The sequence below is a fragment of the Meleagris gallopavo genome, chromosome 3 (assembly GCF_905368555.1).
Source record: "Meleagris gallopavo chromosome 3, MGAL_WU_HG_1.1, whole genome shotgun sequence".
NCBI lineage: Eukaryota > Metazoa > Chordata > Aves > Galliformes > Phasianidae > Meleagris > Meleagris gallopavo.
Window position 1 is genome coordinate 70,392,998 of NC_139406.1, and position 17,789 is coordinate 70,410,786.

Genomic DNA, 17,789 nt, shown 5'->3' on the forward strand with positions numbered 1-17,789 from the left:
AACGGCTGCAGTAACGGAAATACCAGCATCTCTCTGGAGAGCCTCCTTCAATGTCCAACCATCCTCACATACATCCTGGTATCTGCTTTGGATTTTATTGCGGCCTGTTCCTTATGCTGGTTGCTTCTCATTCTGTCTCTGCAAACCTCTAACAGTCTGACTCCATCCATCTCTCCATATTCCCATCAGATAGCTGTGACAGCTCATGAGATGGACAGTAACAAGTCGGTTACATTTGACCAGCAGCTGCCTCCATCTCACTAATAGGGAGAGCCTGGGTGCTAGGATGCCTTACTCCTGCATTTCATGAGCCTCAATAATTTGGAGACGCAGGACCCACAGCTCTATTCCCTCCTCTAGAGAGATGTTCATATCCTCACCTTTAGCAGGATGGCAAGTAGAACTGGTTTAAGAGATGAAAAAGATGATTTCTGATTTAGTTCAGCTGCCTTTTGATTGGAAGCCTCACTCTAGAAGTAAAAGCCATAAATTCAAATCTTCCTTCTGCTCGCACAAGTTTAGGCCTATAGTGCTTCTTTGGCAGGAGAAAGCAACCAGCGAGGAGCAGGATATCTGGGATGGGAATAATCTCTATCTAGTCCAACACATCGCAGAATGAAACACAGTGCAGACAGCTGAGCTCATGGAGAGCTGAGCCAGTGAACACACAGCATTGCTCAGCACAGCAAGGGCTCCATCAGCCTCACGGATTAACCATATATAAATGTAGTGATATGGCACTATGCTGAATGAGATTGTCCTCACCAAGAGGCCCAATATGGCAAACCTGTATCTGAGTACAAGAGAAGGTCCAAGTGCTGCTGGGTCTATGGATTTCCCAATTGAATCTCTACTCGCCCCAGCATCACTCAACCCTGTGCTTCATTTGACACCACGCCCTTTTCTGGGAACAGAAAATAAGCCTGCACTTGTGTAGCGACCAGTGTTTCTAAATAGGCATTGGACATTCTCCCAGATTACCTACCAGATCCAACTGTTCAAACAACCCAGATATAGAAATACTTCCATTGCAGCAAGACACAGGCGTGAACTCAGCACTCCTTAACCCTACAGCACTGAGACAGATCTTAGCAGGCACAGATGCAGTTCTCTGTTCTTGGGACGCTTCAGAGCTGCAACAGCTATGCAGCTGGGATTAGGATAGAGCTGAGTAGTCCAAAGGCACGCAACTCTCCATATGCAACTCTGCATTTGGAATTTAACTACTGCTTCAAGTGCAGAAGTCCTCTTCTGCACTTAGCCTTAGTCTCATCTGGTAGTAAGAGACCAAGTTGCAGCTGGTTTTGTGTGTTTAGTTTGACAACAAAAGGATGCAGCAAACCAACCAGAGAACTGGTACAGGCATATGTAATGCTTTCGCAATGACCACATATCATTATACCCCTTGTACCCCTTGTACTCTTACGTGAATCAGCTTCTACATATATTTCGAATGTGCACATCACATCATTTTAGAATTTATCTTACCCCAAACTGGTATTCAAATGTTTTATCAATTAAAAATAATGCATATTTTTTCACATTGATTAGCAAGCTATGATGACTATGCCTTAGTTGGCAGTTACGTATTACTACGTAGTCTAAAGTCCTCAAACCAAGATGTGGTTGTCACTATAAGCTGTGCACACACCAAGGAAAGACCAGCTAAGTAAGGGTCTCAGCTTAGAATCACTAAATCTTCATGGAAAAAGACCATTTGGGACGCCGCTTAAAAATATATCTATTAATGCACTTTCAGCAGTATGATCTGCATCCCACATGCATATGCAGAAAGATGTGGTTCATAGCCCCTTGGGTTGAAATAAGTGCAATAGTGCCATGCAGACTTTGGAATTTATTTCTACCAGAAAGAAAAAAGAAACTTTAATATTTTGAAAAGCAGTCGTTATAATGCCGTGTCCTGAAAACCACACTCAGTATCTGAGGAACCTCATGACCCACGGTCCTCCAAAGGAAGGAGCTTTTTTCTGCTATTGGAATCCTAAAGAAGATAAAGACATTATGTAGGATGATTGGAATAATGATGCAAGGCTAATACTCAGACTTAAGTATTTCCAGACACATTTTCCCTGTTTGGCAGGAAACTTGTTTTATAAGACACAGAATTGTCCTAATATAACAGCATAGAAACTGCAACTTAAAACTGAACAAGTCAGTTAATGGACTGTTAGGAGACTTTTGCTGTATAATAGCATTTAGAAGCATGTATTTAAAAAACAGGTGGATAATCCAAATGTTCAGTTACTAGGACACTCACAGTTATGTCCATGGCAATTTTGTTTCTGTTCTTTAAACAAATCATCACTTGCAAGCACTAATGTTAAAACCAGAAAGCCAGTCTAGTACACAGTGGCTATAAATGCCAAATCAATTTTCAGCAGATAATAAAGTTCATGTTTTACAATCAGCAATGCACTGTTTTACTACCCAAAATGTAAGCTAATAATATATAGCTCTGCTAAATGGAAAATGCAGATATGCTGTTAAGAAACAGGCTGGCTGTGAGATGATGGATCATTTCTGCTGGGACCTTCTTAAAGCTATGTGCAAATGTTTTGAAAATATCACATGATGTGGCCATGTGTTAAAAATTACAGCCAGTTAAGTTCTCTGCTAAGAAAAATATGTGGGCAATTTATGAAATGCACTCCAGGATGGAGATATCTTAAGTAAAACCAGATTTTGAAAACAAACCCATTTTTTTTTGAAACACGAACTTTAAAAAAAAAAAAAAAAAAAAGTAGCAGCCACATCTGGAGAGCAGAAGTAAAGAAAGGGTGGTCTGACCTAATACCAGGCCATCTTCTGAAAGAACAGCATTATTTCTGGGCTACAATGACTGTGATCACTGATTGTCCTTTTAAGGAAACCATGCTGAACACTGCCATGGGCAATAATAAAGCATTTTGTAGGCCAACATCTGTTCTTTGAAAGTCCTATAAAATGACTGATAGATTTGTAATGTTTCATAAATAAAGTCCGGAATAAACAGTGATATGTATATTTGAAAAAAGAAAACACAGTAATCAAACAAACCGGGTATACGGGATTAGATTTGAACACCGTTTCTCCAACGTCAATTATTTAGAGATAAGCAGTTCCTCGAGCCCCTGAACACAAGGACGGCACGGTTAACTCGGTTACCGGAGCTTCCTGTTAACAGGATTAGCTTCCAATGGACTTTTCTGGCAGCAATGCCTTAGCATTAGAACTCAATGGCTTTTACAGTGTTTCATTAGCAAGCCTTTCTGCCCCGGCCTTCAGTGGCGGGTTAGTGAGAAGGTGAGCAGCCAGTCACCGTAACAGCAGTAAGAAGGGTTGGCCTTTGAAGAGCAAATGTATTCCGTGTAAAAGTGTTATCGCTACACATAAACCAGAGCCTGCTTTTATTACTTCCTGTTCTTTCTCCAAAATAAGGAGGGCTTTGGATGTCAGAACTACTGTGAAGGGATGCTTCTGAAATCAAGACTTCATACACACACAAAAGGCACTGACATAATATCAGATTACATAAAAATACACATCCTTTTAATCTTCTGTACATAATGTGCTTACTTTTAAAATACAAAATCTGCCCCAGATGGCTAATAATGCCCATTTGAAAAAACCCAACACCACAATATTAAAGGGCTAAAATATGCTGCGAACAGATTGAGAGGCAGTTCATCCTAGAGGAGAGTAAAAAAGTGCAGATGGGTGTCAAAAATAGCCAAGTGTCAGATCTGTTCAAGTATCTCCATTCTGGCACATGCTCCCAGTCACAGCTGTTAGTGTATTCTCTGTATCCAAGTGCAAGGTTTTCTAACACTCGGAGCTGACATTAAAACACACTTCTTGCTTGCTATTGCTCTGAGGGAATGTTGGAAATTAAGCGTCTATTCAGTGGTAAAGCTTCACAAGCATCGATAAGGGCACACATACTCGAATGCAGCGCATGCCATTTTGATTAAAGATACATGAAATTTTAACCAGCAGGTAGATTAAGTAATTTGAATGCCAAAGGCTTAATAGGTTTCTCAAAAACCTCTGCTCTTGGAATTCCAATACTGTTTGTAATACCCCAAATGATAGACACAAGGATCAAAATTGATGGGATGGTGTCACTTCAGTACAATTGAATATCTTAATAAAGCACAGATTTAGAAAACCGCACAAGAAGAACAGTCTCATACAAATACAAGGAAAACGTCAGGAGAGCCACATTAAACAGAATGCAGTTTTCCAAATTAATTAATTACCGTGATATTTCTAATGAAGACCACATTCCAAGGAACATAATGCATGCAAATCAAATTTTAGATTTAAAGGGTTAAATTGACCTTTCGTAGTCCTCAGTTGTTATCTATGCAAATTAATTTGCCCATACTTCAACCATATAAATCCTCTCAGCCCTGTGCTTTGAGCAAACAGTGCCCACTTCCTTGTTGCAACCAGGGGATCAGCAAACATACCAGCAGTGGGGTACGACCATGTAGAAAAATCGTAAAAGGAAAACATTCCTCCAACAACTGGCAATACCTACATGCAACTGCGGTTGCAGCAAACTGGCAGATACTGTTTCAAAACACCATCTGCGAGGTGCACAGACTCCCTGTGATCAAGCATAGCCTCTTCTGCCTGTCCTACCCAAATAATCCACACGAACCAGCCAGCTGTAGGCTCGGCGCTGTCTTTTTTTATCGAGACACAGGCTGTTGTAATCAGGCACATGTCTCTGCCCAGTCCTTACAGAAAGGAATAAACAAACAGCACACACCAGATTCAACCCCTCTGCTGCGGTCGATCCTCACGCAAACCCCTCAGATAAATCACCCCACGGAGAAGCGATGTCTAATTGATAAGTGCTACTGCCGATGAAAACAAGTGATTCTAAGATCCAAGGATAATATTTTCCCGAGGAAACCAATCTATTAAAATTTCCAGCACCACGGCAATTCCTCTCATTCAGCAGATTTTTTCATTGTTTTATTTTGCATTAACATATTTCAGCAATCTGCCCGGTGACAGTTAAGCACCAGAATTTAGGACAATGCCGCAAGAATTTGGTTTATAAATCTCCTTCACCCCTCGGACACAAACAGCTTTTCAAGGAGATCACTTCAGCTGCGACTGACCTCCCCCGATATAATGTCCCCAGACCTGAGGTGCAGCTGACAGTCCCTAAAGCCAGCCCGAAGCTGCCTTTCTCCCGACTAAAACAACCCCCCATGCAGGGACCCACACCCCCGGACACGGCCACTTTCTGCTATTTCCATCCCTTTGCACCCAACCACCCAGTCCTGCTGCAAGTAGCATCTTGGGCAGTTTCCTCGCTTGCATTCCCCTCCCCCAAATGCACACACAACAGAATTAGCATCCCCCAAGCACTCCGTCCCCGTATCAGCTTGCAAATCACCATCTATATTAAAAAAAAAAAAAAAAGCAACTATCAAAAAACAATTAGCGTTTCCTCATTTACAAGCAAAAGAGCTGCGATAATTTTAACTCACCAGGCATCCTCGGATAAAATATACCACCCTGTAAATGGCTCTCTCCTCAAAGCAGGCTTATTTCGGGCTCAGTGCCTCCTGTTCTGGAATGAGAGGGGAGACGCAAGCGGGGCCATCGGAGCTGGCTGTGGCAGCGTCGCTGGAGGCAGGATGCTGGGCGCGTGCGTTTGCCAGGCAAAGACAGATGGAGAGCTGACACTCTGGATTGCACTTGGAGCAGAAATGTGAATGATGACAGGAGCACATGTGGCCTTGAACCCAGCCCTGTCTCTTCAGGCAGAACAATGACAGGGATGTGTGTGCAAATTATCACAACCCCGGCTCCCCTCAGCTGACTCCTTTTACTCTACCTTTCACACCAAGTTCCAGATGACCAAAGAATAGAAAGTAAAATGTGGAGTGATAAGCTCAACACTGAATTATTCATTTTTCTTTAAAAGTTAACCCCTTCTCTTGCTGAAAGCAATTAGAGGAAAGCATCGCTTCCGATCGGCTCTCCTCCAAAAGTGGAAACAAATTCATTCTTTATTTTAACAGCCATCATTTTGAACTCTGTAGGACTACGTTTGTTTATTTAGCTGGAAACACAAAATGTGCACTGTGGCAGAGCAGAGGGTCCCCCCTCCTTCCTCTCCCTTCCCCACACTTTGTTCGTTATTATACTGTTTTACTATGGTGAACAGAGTATCAAAATCACTCCCTTTCTCAGATGCTCAGTAGTATGTGTAAAATAGAACACACTTAGAAAGCAGACCACTTTTATTTTACTATAGTGCTTTTAACCCCCTGGGATTCCAGCATTGATATGTTCCAAACATTCGCAGCTTACTCTCTTCTACCTTGCGTGGTGATCCATGGGGGATGAAAACAAAATCTTCCCCGTAAAGCTTTTTCAAAAGCTAAACAATCATGTCCTCCCAATTTCTTATTTTGCACACCCCTTCAATGTTTATCCTTCACATGAAAAACGTATGCCTGGCTAGGTTCAATGCACTCTTCCCTATTAAGCTTTAATGGACACCATGATACATAAAACTACAAGTCTTTGTTATAGTGCTTTATCTAAAGCTGGCTATTTTCCTCTCAGCAGTCCCTCTTTAGTCCTTTGTAAAACATCCTTGCCTCTTAGGAGAAGCACACGCCTGGCTCGCATGCCTTCTGTAGCACGTATAGCCTTGCACAGAATTCCAGGCACGAGGAAAAATATCTTCTTTTTCCAGCTCCCCTCCAATTTAGTGCTTACAAAACCTCCTGTTTTAGTAACGAGCATTTCTCCAGCAATTAGCACACACATTCTGGTTCGACTCTGCCTTTCAGTACACAATCAAACCCATATAGGAAACCAGTAATTCTCAGGCAGATCTTCAGAAGCTGCCTTCTTGTCAGCATAAGACTCATCCTTTTGTACTTATTTATGCATCCCTTGATTTTGTGTTATGCCATCTTCTGCCTGTAGTGCAGAGAACAGCCCTGCTTTCAGGCCTTCCTTTTCCTTCCGCTAGCTGCCACAGAGCTGATAAAGATCTACTTAAGAAAGAACACACACACAAAATTAAGTGAAAAATAACAGCCCGTCCAACATCCGCCCTGGACTCATGAATATTTCTGACTTAAAACAAATGAGTCACTTCATTTGTTGATGTTTCCACAATAATTTTTTCAGGGTATCCAAGTGCCAATGTTAAGCTTTGCTTAAACGAGGGGCTCCAAGCACAGCACTGGCGAATTTGGGGGGATGAGAGAAGCAAACATCAGTTCCTTTCACCCTAGTAAATATTCCACAGCCTACAAGGTATCGCATCTCTACTTGAGGGAGGCCCTTCCCTCAAGCTTAACAGATATCCCCCATAAGAGAAGTTGTGTGTGATGAATTTTTGCACTGGAGAGCCAAAGAGAAACATCTCAATGTGGAAACATTTCCACAACAGAAAGCACTCACGGGGGAGGGCAGGGAAAGAATAACACCAAAGTCCGTGCCACCACCAAGGCCTTGAAAGAATTTAGCATTCTTTTTGTTTTATTATTCGCTGCACTATTTAAAACCAGGCAGTTAGTATTGTATTCTCTGGGCTGTTTTTCTTTTTTTAATGCTGTACTCTACATGAAAGGAAAAACATTTTCACAGTTGGAAATACAATCTTTCATCAACATAGATGCAGCCTGAATCAACTTCAGAGCAGAAAGTAACGTGTCAAAGGTATGACGCATTTTAATAAAACCAAACGATATTCACTCTTAAAAGTAGATCTTAATATCAGTACATTGTAAATCCACGGACTACAGCTCGCGAAATTGAACTTCCATATGCTGTGTGATTATGCATCTTTTCTGTGTGTAAAAAGCCTTTTTAAGCTGTTATCTGACTACAGTAATTGCCATTTAAATTGATCCATGTCAACAAAACCTGGATCCCTGGAGATTCTCACCTAGAAGTCTGCTCGTGGAAGGGCTCGCAGAATGCCTGTGCATCTGAGACTACTTCAGCATTTTCTCAAGCAGCCAGCTGCATGAATAGTTTTTCCCTCTCATTATTTAATACACTGAGGCAGGCTGCAACCCATTTGGCAGCCCTCCCTGAATAAATATCTGTGGATATTTATTCTCTCTCCCCACCCCCGTTTTTATAGCAGTCATCTAAAGACTGCTCTAACAGTCTTTGCGCCGGTCCTAAAATTTTAGCAGGCCAAGCAAGGCTGGACAGTCCATTCTGTATAACAGTTTTATTCTCCGCATCTCCCAACGAAGAAAAGGAAATGCAATGGTTTAAACAAATGAACAGTTCTGCAGTATCACAAGAGTTGATGCTACAAGTAACACCAAAATGAAAGGGACACAAAAAGAAAGAAAAATCCACAAGCCAACCTTCAGGCAGTGCAGCACCTTCAGTCCTTCCTGGGTGGCTCCTTTAGGAATCATTCAAAAGACTACAAAGTAATTTTAATTAAACCTTGACAACTTTTAGTTTTAGAAATGAGTAAAAGTGTGCAGCACAACCTCCGCATCCATACATTTGCCCCCCCCCCCCATCAAATTTGCAAATTTGATATGAAGTTGCTATTGCATTGCTTTGATGGAGAAGAAAAATTCCAAATGATCACCATTTGAAAGCATAGAAACTGCTCTCAGCTTAAACCTAGCTTAATAAGAGGGACTTGAAGTCCACTGAAACGCATTTGTAGTTAATGAAAGCTCTCTATTAACAGTGAAGGAAAAATTTAACTCAAAGATTTTCTGTAGGACTTCTCAACTTCCCACTCGACTTAGAGCAGACTGTTGTGATACATTGTGACTTCACACAGTGGGTATTAAGTGAGTTAATTCAAAGGAGCTGAAACCTCATTGATCCTAATTGAAAGCAATACACCCAACCAAATAGTTTTCTACCCCATCTGCTCTGGCCTGCCACCAGCTATTCAATACAAGAGAATTAATAGTTTCAGATATTCTAACCGACCCAATAAAAGCACTCATTTAAGCAGGACTGCATTAACAAAGTGAAAAACCAAGGGCAAAATGGGTTCAAATGGAGCATTTTACTCCTAGTTGGCTTTAACAAAGCTGAATAATGCTTATTCTGACTTTTTATGTGCAAGACTTGATAAACTGAATGAGAAGGCACTCAATGATCAGTCAACGAGCATTGATGAATGGTCATTAAGACCCCCCCAGCCCGAGGAGAGGCCATCCCACAAAGTGGCACACCAGCTTGAAAGGGCGGACTCACTAATGTCCAGATTTCCCCGCTTGCTTGTTCCACTCTCACTTTCAGACCACTGGCCACCAAATGAGGCTGACATATTGGAAAATAATCTTTTATGGGCGAGTGGTAAATAAAAATGGAGGCATTAGCTGGTCTTTCAAATTCAAATCTGCTAGTTTTGTCGGCCCCCAAACGTTTTGATTTTCCACCCAGCTGGAAGCTATTAGTGTTTTCTTAAGGCATCCCACTGACAGGGCAAACCCAAGTAATGTGCGAGCTGTAAAGCTGATTGCGGAGACAGGACAACTACTTCTGGTTGCTTTCTTAACTTTCTTCAGTTGACCGTCAAACCAAAGGACAGCAAAGGCAACACCTCCGGGAGATGCTCACTGATTTCTGGCTGCCAGGGATTTCCTATTACTCGATACAACAGCTGCCTACCTATGATATACCACAGTAACTTCCACGTGATTTTTTCCATGACAGTGCAACTACCCTCCCATTTCTACTGTGCTATCACAAAAGATCTTGAGGTGTTAATGATAAGTCACATCTTCATAAACTTCTATTACTTCTCTGGGAAACAGAATTAAAATATTCCAATGAGATATGCGCTTATCTGTAACAGCAGCTCTTAATACATGCAACACAAAACATGTGCCAGACAACAGTAAACATTTCCCTAAGCATTTCCTTATTGGCAAGGCTTTCTGGACTTGGAGAAAGAAAAGACAAATGGGACATTTAAAACATACATAACTCTGTGAAACACAGACTGAGATTATCTATACAAATACTTAATATCTTAAAGCCATACTCATCGAGTTGGGAAGTAAATATTCTTGCTTGTCTAACAGAAATTCTTCATAATGTTACACCTACTGCTAACTAAAGGAATACTGGATTAAATCCATCAGAGATGAGAAAGCAGTCCCCTCTTTTTTCACGTAAGAAAAATTAAAATCATACTACTTCAAAAGTAAAATCAGAAATTAGTCCTCTAAAAAGGATTTCAAGTCATCTGTTAAGAAAAAGCAACCTTGGCAGTAGAACAGGCATGGCAACCTAGATTGCTCATTGTCCTTTGATCAGGAAAGGACCAAAAAAAATAATTCTTGTTGAAAGCTGTCAGAAATCTGAGTGGCATTTCAGGTGTACTTCAAGTTTAAAACAATAAAAATGACATATAAAGATCTGTGGGAGGAGAAGAATAGGTCAACTGAAAATTAATTGCTTGAGAGTGGGGGGGCCAACACAGGTTTCAGTCCTTCAGAGAGCATGTTGCTGTACTCTGTGTGCACACTTCAGTAGCACATGTGCATGGTCACATGTACGCACCTGCTGTGGTGCCCATGTCCTTTGCTCCATCTGACCTAAATCAAGTTTTTTCTTACATCTTTATTAAATAAAGCATTTGCTACAATGGGGGCAAAGTAAGTCAGAATTGACTGTAAATTTCATTCATATTCAAAGAAAATTACCACATCATCTAAGGATAAACATCACCAAGGCACTATGGAAAATTTTATACAGATCTGGTATCATTTCAGAAGGGACACAACAAAATACTGAAGATGCCATTTCACTGACAGAAGAAGAAATGCAGCTGGTGTGCCTCAGAGATGCCTGGACAATGATACCTGGTCCTGTTCAAATAGGGTCATATTTTAAGATCCCCCTCCCCCCCCAAAAAAGGGAGGTGCTCAAGCTGTCAGTTGCCTTTTGACTTGAAGCTCAGAGTGTTTGCTCGTTCAACATGCGTAGGGAAACTCCTCCTGCTGTAGTATATTAACCCTAGTTTTGACCTCTAATCAATGTCTTTTCAATGCATAGGATTTTAATAATAAAGATAATGTGAGAGCATATTTGTGTGAAAGAGGATCTACCACTTGCCATAAATTTGAGCCTTGCATTTTTCTTTGTAACACGTCAATATTTGTGACACTAACTAAACATATTTTATTCATTTGACAAGGACTGTTACATTATATTGAAAACTTTTGTTTCAATGTCACCACCTCCCCGTTTTGACTGATGGCGAGTGAGTTTTGTTAAAACGCAAGGGGTGATAGCGTATGCTCCAGTGAACTTTCCCTCCTCTCAGCACCAGAGACAAAAACCTGCAGCTCGGCTCTGTGCTGGCAGCCATCTGGACAGCCTTCTCTCAATGCCTGCCCCACACCACACTGCAGGCAAAATTTCAGGGCTCCCGAGCTCTGTGGAGCTATTCATGACATACCAATTTCACATTTTCTGCTTGTAGGCTTGCAACAATAAATGCTAATGAGGACTATGAATGACATTTTTAAAGACAATAAAAAGGTCTCCAAATCCCTTGCATATGGAGACACTATTTTCTAAACTTCACCTTCTGTTAGGGAGCCATTACACTCTAAAGGAAAAAAAATAACCTAAGGAGAACAATGTGATGATCAAAGCATAATCGAGTCCTTAAGAATTCCAAAGAAAACAATGTTTGCAAAGCTAGGTTAGTGACAGACAGACATTATGCCGATGCACAGTGCTAACACTTGAATGCAGAACTCTTTCTCGGTAGCGCTGCCCTTCTTACCAGGGCACTCAAGAATTCCTGGCTGTGGGGTGGCTTTGGGGGCAACATGGCAGAGCCTTACTTCTCCTGATGACATGCAACCTCACAAGTCTTGCATTTGGACCTTTTTAATTACAAAGCTATAGTCCAAAAGTAAACCGTCCTCATTAATTGCTTGGAAACTCTATGTTCTCATGGAGAGTACTGTACCGACCGAGTGCGGCCAAGAGAAATGGCTAGTTTTAATGTTTTCTTCCCCAAATCTGTCTTTTGTAGTGCTATTGCTACTCTAAATTAAAAGGCTGTCTTTACTCTAAGTAGTATGTTTTGTATTTTAGTAAAGACAGTTTCCCTTATTAGCGAAGATTAAAAACACTTTCAAGAAAATCCACCAGGTGGAGCAAATACACAGTGATACACAACATTTATTTATGCTCCTACTGCCATTTTCAACAGGGAAAATGCTTTATATGGAAATATTCCTACTCTTGACCTCCCTTCTTCACCCTTTTGTCATATATTGATCAATTTGTACTTATTTACTCCATTTATAATCGTACAAAAGCTTTGTTCAAAGGAGCCCTGATAAGAATCTACTGTTGTTGAGCACTTGAGCGCTTTCAATATAGATTTGCAAACCACAATAGTCATTGGAAAGAGTCAAAGAAGTGAAATTAGAGAATAGTATTATTCAATAAAATATTATTTCAAAAAAGTGAAATTAGAAAATACTATGCTGAATGTTACTTTGTTGAATAATACATGTGCATATACATTATATGTGCGTACTTATTCAACAGTAAACGGATAATGAGCTTATAAAAAGGCTGATAAGCATTCAGAAGATAGAGCTCATTCTTACATCAGACAACAAAACCAAAACCTCCAGTGTATGCATTCGCGTAAACAGCAGCACCAGTAGCATCACAGCAGTTGCGCTGCACGATATGTTAATGTTTACTGTTAATACCTTTATTTTTGTGTTAAACCAGTCAACTTCTGAGTAATTCAAAAAGTAAAATGAATGAGGGCCGTGAATAAATATTCAAGCTATATAACAGCTAAACATTACTTCTCCATTTAAGCTATTTTCCAGAGCCAGGTGAGAAAGCCACTTCCTCATCAAATATTTTAAGTTTCCCTGATGAAGGAGAAGATCTAATGACATAAAGGCAGGGGGGCACCTTTTTACATGAAGAAAATTAAGTCTTAACAGAAAAGTGGCTATGGATGAGTCTTCTCGCAGTTATAATAGGACAACCCACTGGCAGAGCCTGTAATTGCCAAAATGGCAAAGCAATATCACCAAGTGAACTGCTCTAATGCAGTTCTGTGTCTAGAAACACAGCATAATCAGTACACACTCCTTCAGCCCTTGATGAAAAGCATTACTGTTTGAGTGACAAAGGGAAGGTATTGATTTTCATAAATTTCCTCTGTCTTTCCATTGTTTCCTTAGTTACACCTCTTCTAGCATTTTTTTTTCTCACTTGTCAGTTCAGAGTCCTCTCTTCTCTCTGCCATCAATACTACCTCTCTGTCCTTGATCCTGTGCCCATCTCCTGACCGTTCTACGTCCCAGTCAGTTTCCACTACCAAAACCAATCCCAAATGGATTCACCAAATGTTGTGCAATCTGAGGAGAAAGTCCCTGGATGCAAAAGAGGCCAACAGAAGATCTGTGCTTTTAGTCAGCCCCAGATGAATCCGATCACAGCTAAGGATAATTAACATTCAAAATCTTTGTTTCTTTAGGAACAGGGAAGGGTCTGTAGGAACACAGGCCTTTAAACACAATTTCATTTTATCTAATTGTGTTGTACTCCACATGGTACTTAGCTGTAGCCGTTCAAAAGAGAAGTAAGAGAAGAATGTAGAGGTGATTATGAAGTGGAATTTCATACCAAGAGCAAATTAGAGCACTTAACACTAGGAGAACATCTGCAAAAAGCAGTGGTAAGTGCTTGGGCACAACACAAGGTGCCAGTTTTAATGCAGCTTGGGACTCTATCTGTGAGAACTGTCCTTAAGCAAAACTGTCACAACAGTGACTTGCAGATATGCCCAAGCTAGATTTTTTTCCTCCAGTTTCAAATGGAATACTGATTTAAAACCATTATCTCCAAGGGATTTTTTGACGTACATGCATTATGCACAACCCTTTTCTGACATTTTCAGAGAGGAGATGGACACCCAATGGGTGGAAGGAAGGACAGTGTGGCTGCTGTTGTCACCACCCATATGTGGGGAGTTTGCTTTTCCTATGCTGCAGACTAAGATTGGCAATGGCTGGCTAGGTCATGGCCAGTTCATTGGATTAAGAACTCTAGAAAAATATAAAGGTGTGTCATATAACAGAAGGATGGATACGTGTTCATACTGACACATTATTTCCTATATATATACAAACTCTATGGAAACATGCCCCTGACCATAAACCATCTTTTTTCATTCTATAGATCCAAGCAATATTTGTTAACACTATGGCTTCTCTACAGTATGGCCGGATAAAGGGATTTAAAACTGTGTGTTTAAGTAATTCGCTTTTACTTAAAGGCCCCTTTACACCAGAATAGCATAGGAGTTCCTACTGAAAAAGGGGGCTGATTCTAAAAGGCAGAGTATTATGTACATATTTAAGAATTTATTAGATCATGATTATCGATCTGGTACACTGTAACAGCTCTTTTGTTGCAGCATCCCCTGCAAATCCTTCTTAGATGGAGGATTAGGAGCACAATAGATCATAATGACTCTTTTGGTCCCATTATGCTATGTGTACTCACAGCTGCAGATGCCCGTGGAAGGGCACATTCTCTTAATGAGGAATCCCCTATAAACCCTTTCCTGGTAATGGCCGTTAATGTTTCTGCGCAGGAAGAGTATGCCTTTAAATCTTTATTACAAAATCCTAATGAAATACTAGCAGGGAAAATGTAAGTTACTGCTCCAGCGATTTTGATCACACTTACAAAGTAACCAAAACCATTAGCACATGAAAATGTCCTGCACAACTACAGGAATAACTCTACAGACGACTGGACTGAAAGCCTTCGGTGTAAAAGAAAAGGAAACCATAGTTAACTTTCAGCTCTCTGTTCTCCATTCCTATAACCACAAATATCTTTCTTGGACCAACTTCTGCCCACAACAATGAAACGTAACAGTCACATGCTGCACTGATTTTTGCTGCAAAGCCAGATAAACACGTTCCCTTCCTTTGCTACTTGCACAGTAAGACAAGAAGTCATACTCTGATTTTCTATAAATCAGGAAAAACAAAACAAAACCAACAACAAACCATGATATATACATTCAGTACTTTTCAGTACCTTTATATAATAGTATATTTCAGTACCTGTAACCTTGAACTTTAGATGATAGCAGATTTTCTAGCTAGGGCTGATGTTTAAGTCCCTCCCAGCCCTGGCCACAGAAAGTCTCTATGTATCACAGGGAGTTACCTCAACACTCAATACCTATGAGAACGACTACAACCAACTCAACCTCAATATTTCAAAACTGAATGCAAAGCTGGACACCTAAGAAAATCACATGAGTACTAAGAATGGAAGTGCTGATAGCTGCCACCATTTTTTCAACAGGCCATGCCAGAACAAACACTGGCTTGGTTTTATGCCATGGGATGAATAAAAGTAATGTTGCCAAGCATGCTGAAAATGAGAAACTTAGAGTGCCAAGTATGATGATTACATTTGTGATTACACAAAGAACATTTTCAAACTTTTCATTTATTTTCTGCACAGCACAAACTCAAGTCTGAAAGATCTTGCTGAGAAGGTTTTACCTCCGAAAACGAGAGAGGTTAAGCAAAGGGAGAGAGAACAATAAAACAAAAGGAAAAAACATGGATTCAGTAGCGAAAGGGTTAACCTGTTTTGTTTCAGTCAGTGTTCTACCAATGCCAGAATTACAAGGGAAAGACTAAAAAGAGCCAATATTTTTTTTATTATTATTCTTTTAAAAAGAAAAGAGAAAAAAAAAAAAAAATCGGGCCTATCTGTCACAGCGTTGTCCGGGCTGGAAGAACCGGCAGGAACCTCAGATTCCTGACCAAGCCCTCCTGCACACAATGCCTCCTGAATGGAAGGAACCCAGGCCCGGCAGAGATAGCCCGCTGTCAGGAACCGGCCCTGACGTGTGCGGACAGACAGGGCTGGCCTCGCAGGATGTCAGAGCGGCAAACTGCGGCTCGAGATACTGCACTTTCACACACTCTCAGCCTGGATGTTTTGCTCTTCAGGTAATTAAACAAGGAAACGGGGTTGATGTGTACGAGTCTGACCCCTGCGCTGCGGCTCCACACTTCTGCCTATCAACTTCCGCAAGGACTGCCTGCAGCATCAACAGTCTTCTGCTCTGCTCCCCTCTCTCCCAGTGCCAAGCTCTAAAATGAATCCTCCCGGAATTATGTGCTGCTGCTGTCTACTCCTTTTGCTGTTTAAGAAGGGCTAAATTGCTTGCTGTTCCACATGCCTTGCTGCTTTTTCATACGAAGAGGGAAAAAGGAAGAAGACAGTTACTTTCTGAGAGCTGTTCCTCAGATATACTCATAATGCTAACTGGAGAAAGAGAAGAATGCGTGAGACAAAGAATTCCCAAATTAATGCTAACGTTCAGGTCATTATCAAAATGAGAAAGATCCTGAAAAGTATCTCTGATTCATCCATCCAACCACCTATTTCACTTTTTGAGTCTTTGCTTTACATAATGATATAAGTCGTAGAATTAGAAAAAAAAAAAAAAAAAAAAAAAAACTAGTACCTCCTCTCTCTTTTTTTTCCAAAATTTAAGAAATGGTAGAAGGCAGGTGCTACCACCTTTAGTCTGTGAAAGTCCTGCACATGCTGCTCGCTGGCTGACCCAGTTTCTATGCTCTTTAAATACTATTTAAACAAAATGATTTTAGAAAGGGTATAACATATTCTTACTTCTTCTGAAAACCCACAGAATAGGATATTGGCTGAGAGAGAGAGACCAAAAGAAAGAGGAGCACAAAAGCGTGCCTGCTTGTCTGTGTTCAACACAAAGAACATTAAATGAAAACAACTGGCACGCCGCCAAATTCCTATACAGGCAAAGAGATTCAAATAAATTGATTTCACGCATCACACTGACCTGGGATCAGTGAGCAGTGCTACAATACACTTGCTGCTCCATGTGGGGCAAAGCCCATTAACGTTATCAGGGCCACGGCACATTACCAAGAGGGAAAAAAGGGAAACCAACCTCTGCACACTCAGAAATTCACTTTGGATATGGAACTTCAGCTGAAGTGCTTTGTTTCAGTTTAGTAACAAATACATTCTATTGTCACATCTCAAAGGTTTCTAAGATTGCAATTTTCAAATTAAAATAAATACAAATGCCACACGCTCACCCTTACATTCTGCTTTTAACATAGGTGCGCTCAAACTCAGTTATTCTCTGTGAATTTCCTCCCTTCCCTGTCCACCAATGTTTTATATAGATTATAGGTTATTTTCTTTGTACCTCAAAAGCTGGATCCCTGCCCAGCATGTTCTTCTTGGCTCAGAAAATAAGCTGAAGAAAATGGCCACTACTCTCAACCACTCCAAATCAACCTGACCTCCCCCAAAAAAAACATCATTTGCAAGTCAGCAATAAACAAGGCCCTACTTCTCTGTGTAGAGTCGCTTGGGCTCCCTCCCTCATCTCAGAATTTCTCTTTCTTACAACATGTACTGTAAGAATCTCTTCTTGTCATCCAGCCTTTGTTTTTCATTAAGATCTCTCATACCAGCCAGCCACAGGTGTGCACCACATGAACAGATGAAGACCTGATTGCAAGTCGAGTAATGATAATCCTGTGTCTGTAATGCACTCGTCCCCAAGAACCCTATTACATCTGTTCTATGTTAGAAGGGGGAATTATTACTTCAATTGGACTCTTTGAGATGTGTAAGTACGCAAACAATTGATATAAAGACCAAAAAAGAAAAACCAAGGAAAAGAAGATATCACAGGAGCAGAAGAAAGGTTAGGA

At 40.7% G+C, this 17,789-nt stretch overlaps 1 protein-coding gene across 4 annotated transcripts in view; it reads right to left on the reverse strand.

Moving 5' to 3' along the window:
• The window catches only part of RUNX1T1 (RUNX1 partner transcriptional co-repressor 1), a 109,467-nt gene that overhangs the window by 70,051 nt on the left and 21,627 nt on the right, over positions 1-17,789 (reverse strand). Inside the window, exon 1 of one of the 4 annotated variants that reach the window (XM_085221403.1) lies at positions 5,511-5,754. The exons of the other annotated variants lie outside the window; for them this stretch is intronic. Coding sequence (XP_085077529.1) covers positions 5,511-5,517 — 7 coding nt within the window. The 5' untranslated portion in view covers positions 5,518-5,754. Of the gene's footprint in view, positions 1-5,510; positions 5,755-17,789 lie in introns of those variants that run through there. 4 annotated transcript variants of the gene reach the window in all.